The sequence below is a fragment of the Melampsora larici-populina genome, assembly GCF_000204055.1.
Source record: "Melampsora larici-populina 98AG31 unplaced genomic scaffold MELLAscaffold_6, whole genome shotgun sequence".
Lineage (NCBI taxonomy): Eukaryota > Fungi > Basidiomycota > Pucciniomycetes > Pucciniales > Melampsoraceae > Melampsora > Melampsora laricis-populina.
In genome coordinates, this window is record NW_006768770.1 from 279,765 (window position 1) to 284,746 (window position 4,982).

Here is a 4,982-nt window from a genome sequence, read left to right on the forward strand (position 1 = left end):
TGAACATTTTATACATTGGCACTGTTTTATTTTGGGCACACAATGGGGTGACTGAGGGTTTCTCCATTCCATTCTTGACCCACTTTCTGACCAGAGGGTGCTTGATTGTCAGATGAGTCCACTTCTTGGTGACATGATCAGCATTCCTTTTGACTTTTTTCCATCAGTGTGACACCAATCTATCACTGTAACCTTTCCCTGAATGGTTGCACCAAATTGTGCATCAATTTGCTTTGTTCAGGTTGAGTCTTGCAAAGCATCTTACTTGTTAGAGGGACTTCAGAGTTGGGTATTTTATCACTTTTGTTTCCTCTTGAGTTCTTCCTGCATAACTTGTGCTTTCTTATACACATTGATGACATTTTCAAGTGTATCAAGCTGAGATATAGTGAGAGTTTGAGGCAAGGGTCAGCATGTGATAGGCAATTGAAAACAAGCAGATGCTTATCAACAAACTTTCCACCATTGCCAACAATTTTGTCTTCCTCAGGTGAAAGATTAATTCCTGCATCTCAACAATTGTATGTTTCTGTCAGCTTGTCTCAAGACCTTGTGCTCTTCAGTCATCAGATCCGGTGGAAAATCAGAGGGAGCAAGATTGAAAGGGGCAAGAGATAAAATGTATCCAAGCCAGGTTGCATGAAGCAGAGACAATGTATTAAACTTGAGTGGTTCAACCAAACATGATGGCAAATTGACTGTGTCTTCAGCATGCGTCACACATCTTCATGGTGACATGATTGTGTTCTTGTATGTAAGTTGATGCAGGTGGTTAGTTGTTGAGTGTTTGTGTGGGTTTGGGATCATAGTTTGAACGGGATCAAGGGTGTGAATGAAAGGAACCAACAAAGTATGTATCAAACTTAATCAAAGTGCTCTTGCTGGACCCAAGAGGACTTAGGTCAAGTCTGATGAAGTGTCTATCACTTTACTAGCCAAATAAGTCCACCAACACTACACTTTTTTTGGGGTATCTTATGCTTAATACCTACTATGTAATGTCCCAAAAAGGTTATGCCCTCAGGTTTTACACATTGAAGGCATAATTTGGCCTTGAGTTTGACCATGCTTATTTGCCATGGATGCCCAAAGGCACGACGGTATCCGAAAGTTCCATTAGGGTTGGGGATGAACGTCCCATAGATGAGAGACCCGGCTCGGACCTCGGACATATCGAGCAGAGGCGATAGCCTTGGAGAAGGCGCACGGACAAAGTGAAAAACTCTAACAAGTTTTTCACATTCATCACCAACAACACTCGAAAAGAAAAAGAAGGTATTCTTTAGTTATAGTTTCCCTACAAAATTTTTTCTTTTTCTTTTCAAACCGACAATCCGGAGTGTGGTAAACCACAGAAGGTACTATCGAACCCATCAGCAAACTTTAGAAGACTCTATAAATAAACTTCCATTTCATTCCCCCGCTTAAACTTAAAAGACTACTACCACATTATTCCCCCGCTTATACTCCGACGTTCCCCCGCTTCAGGATGAGCCCCGAGACCCGCCAAATCGGGGATACCCGCGGGACAGCCCGTCGGGTCGGGGGGTCGTTCTGGCCTTCGAAGGGTCGCAGAACCGCGGGGATTATCGGGCCCGGGAGTCGTTCTGAGAGTCAAAAGAAAGTGACTCTCCTCGGGGAACCCGAGGAAAAATCAAGCTGTAAAAAGCGGATAAATACACGCTTGGGAGAGGTTGTGCTCAGCGGTTTCTGCCGGAAATAGCCGGGGACTCGGGGATCCCCGTAATTTCCCGGGGATTTGGTAGTTCGTCGGGGGTCAGGGTACGGGAGCCGGGCTTGACCTATGAGCCAGAAAAAGCTCGGGGAATACCGGGGTCGGTCCTTGTTCTGACTTTTGAAAAAAAGTCGGTGGGCCGGGCAGCCCAGTCCCGGCATTCGGGGGTCGGGGCTCATCCTGACCCCCGCTTACACCTAGAAGTTCGAAACTCGATCTCATCTTTTATATTTATAAACTGTAAAGGATGAACAACAAAGAATTCAATAGATTAACGTCGGAAAGTAATTTAGGCCCGAAGGTTCCAGCTCCCACCAAAGACAAACAACCTAAAGGTAAACAAATGAAAACTAGAAGTAGCAAGAATGAAGATCTAGGTGGAGGTAATGAAAAAGATGAAGAAGTGGACAAGGAAGGTAATGGAGGTGAGATTACCAACAAGAGCAATGAGCAATCAAAAAGTTCCGCCAATCATGCCGATGCTACTCATGCAACCCCCGCAAACAACCCTCCCGGTAACTCAAACAACGATCCAGTAAACCCAACTGCTACGACTGCAACCGTATCAACAAATGCAAGTAATGTGAATAATGTCAGAGCCTTATTAAGTGCAGGGGAAGGATACAACCCTCAAAGTGGAAATGGTCCCATACTAGGAATTCGTAAGTATAAATCTGTTTTTGATGCTATGATATATTCATTTCGGTCCAATTATCTCTTAAAAAAAAAAATCCTATTCTTTCTCTCTAAAGGATATATTAAAGACTCTTCTGGTTAAATTCCGATGACAAATAAAGCTATCAAAAAAAAAAAAAAAGTCCATACATAATAAAAGAGACTGTTCCGGTTAAATTCCGAAGAAAAAGAAAGAGAATTAAAGAGAAAGCCTGATTCCGGTTAAAGTCCGACGAAAGATACCACATGAAAATATGTCTAAGAAAGATACTTACGTAATCTCTTCAATTTTTTGTCTGGTTATGTTCTTTTTATGGCAGAAATGGATATTGAAGATGCAGGTATGGATGCGGTCATCGAACTAGCCCATAGAAAGTGGATCCGTAAAATTCAAACGGCTTATGAACATAGGAAAGCTGCGACTTTAGAGATGTTAGAGAAACAGTATACGAAATGGTGTGAGAAAAACAATACACAGGAGATCGACCCACAATTGTATGATATCGATTTGGTAGATGAGGTTGATAACGATAAAGACGACGAAGTCGACGATGATCAGCCTACAAGCAAGAAACTCAAAACAAAAAAGAGTGAAGTCAATACGGAATTTGTTGAAGGCACAAGCTTAGTTCACACAATGCCAAAATTATCTGACTATTTCAACAAATTGATGATCAACAAGAACCGTCACGTACCAGTCTCTATTTTCAATGTCAAATGGTTATTATTAGACAAGACCTTCATGAGCACAAAAAGAGCCAAACCGACTACTTGCTTATCAGATACGATATCTTACAATGGCCTGAAAATCCCAAGTGAATGGAGGCTTACAAGCTCAGAGTGGTCGAAAAGATTCGATTTAATGGTCAAATACCATAAAGAACAATACGATACGTTGCCTAATCAGAAAAGCCATCCCATAGCTCCTTGCCTAATAGCGCATAAGGCAATTGTCCTAGACATACAATTGGAACAGCAAGGAAGATGGCTCCCAGCCTTTCGTGACGATCTCGCCCAAAGGCAAAATGTGTGGGAACATCGTCTCCCAGATGGCCGAATGTCCGATGTCGGATCCCGGAATGAAGTTCTAGTGCGGCAAGCCTTAGTCGAGTCCCAATTTGCCAAAGACAAGCTATTCGATGATAACCCCTATGCGATAGGATACCAACGTAAGAACCAGAGCCCGATAGACGGCCAAATCTACCCGGAACATGCTTCTTGGGACGACTTGAATATTCACACTGAACTCCAGCAAGAAAGTACGGGAGGAAGGCTCTTGTCAGCTTTGAATCCGCTCGCGTCGTCGTCTTCTTATGTAGATAATGCTTTAGCTGCACCCTCAAGAAGCCAGAGGGGAAGTAATAGAGGCGGGAGAGGAGGCTTTCAGGGTAGAGGCCGAGGAAATGGAAGGACTCATCACGTAAACGGTCAGAGAAGAACTTACCCAACTTACCCGAATAACAGCAACCCTAATCCTTTCTACTTGGGAAATGACTTCAACCCTTTTCACCAAAATCAAAACCAAAATCGCCAGAATTTTGCCCAAAGTACTAGACCTGCAATTGGCCCCAATAGTTTCGTTCCTATCCCAAGACCACAATTAATGTTAGAAAGTTCACCTGCAACAGGTAGTGGCAACATGCCCAGTGAGAAAGGGAAAGGTGCAACTAACGGAAATAAGTGAGTATAACTGACTTGAGTTTATTATGATTTCCTCTTGTATTTCAAAAAAAGAGAAAAAACACTTTTAACATATACATATATATGTAATCTATGCAAGAGATTGCTTCATATTCTTTGTTTTTCACCTTCTTAATCCTTTCCACACTAGTTGGCCTCACTATGAAATCAGAATACATACATGCCCTGCTAACGTGAATCAGTGTGAGATCAACTGAGAGATGAGATGAGAATTTGAGAGCCACAACTAACGTAAATGTGCGTAAACCTCCCACTAGGTCCTTGCACCCAGAAATCCCTTCAACCCCACCGATTGTGAGCAGCCATCTACATGAATGGGAGGATCGATGTGAGACTGTATCACGTAACTGGCCTGCAAATGCAAAATGTGAGATGCAAATTGACGAGTGGAAGATCTTACTCGAGGAAGGAGGACTCACTGAGAAGTGGAAACATGTCATAATAGCATTAGAAAAGGGATTTCACCAAGGGATACAGGAACATCGGTTGGGAAATCGAAGGTGGTTCACACCTGACAATCATTCATCAGTGTTAGCCGTGAAGGATCAAATCATGAACAATTTATTTAAGGAAAGGGCAGCTGGGAGGGTCTTTGGACCCTTTACACACGACGAGGTCTTCGAAAAATGGGGATTTTTCCGCTCAAATCCCATGGGTAGCGTAACGAATGGCGATGATTCCCTGAGGATGATAAACGATCTGTCGGTCCCGAAAAATAAGGCAGCGTTGGCCAAAAAGAAGAGACAAACTATGTTATCTAATCCCGAGCAACCGAGGGCGGATGATTGGATGGGAGGAGATGAAATTCGACATGATGACAGAGCAGAGCAAATTTTAGAAGAATTGTCTTACCCAGACAAAGAAATGGACG

General features: G+C 42.9%; 1 protein-coding gene across 1 annotated transcript; it reads left to right on the forward strand.

Annotated features, from left to right (window-relative positions):
- Positions 1 to 1,982: 1,982 nt before the first annotated feature.
- MELLADRAFT_94382 (uncharacterized protein) lies at positions 1,983 to 2,513 on the forward strand (the record flags this gene model as incomplete). Its single annotated transcript, XM_007406292.1, has 2 exons — positions 1,983 to 2,397; positions 2,488 to 2,513. 2 exons carry the CDS (start codon positions 1,983 to 1,985, stop codon positions 2,511 to 2,513), a joined length of 441 nt encoding a protein of 146 aa, XP_007406354.1.
- Positions 2,514 to 4,982: the final 2,469 nt, after the last annotated feature.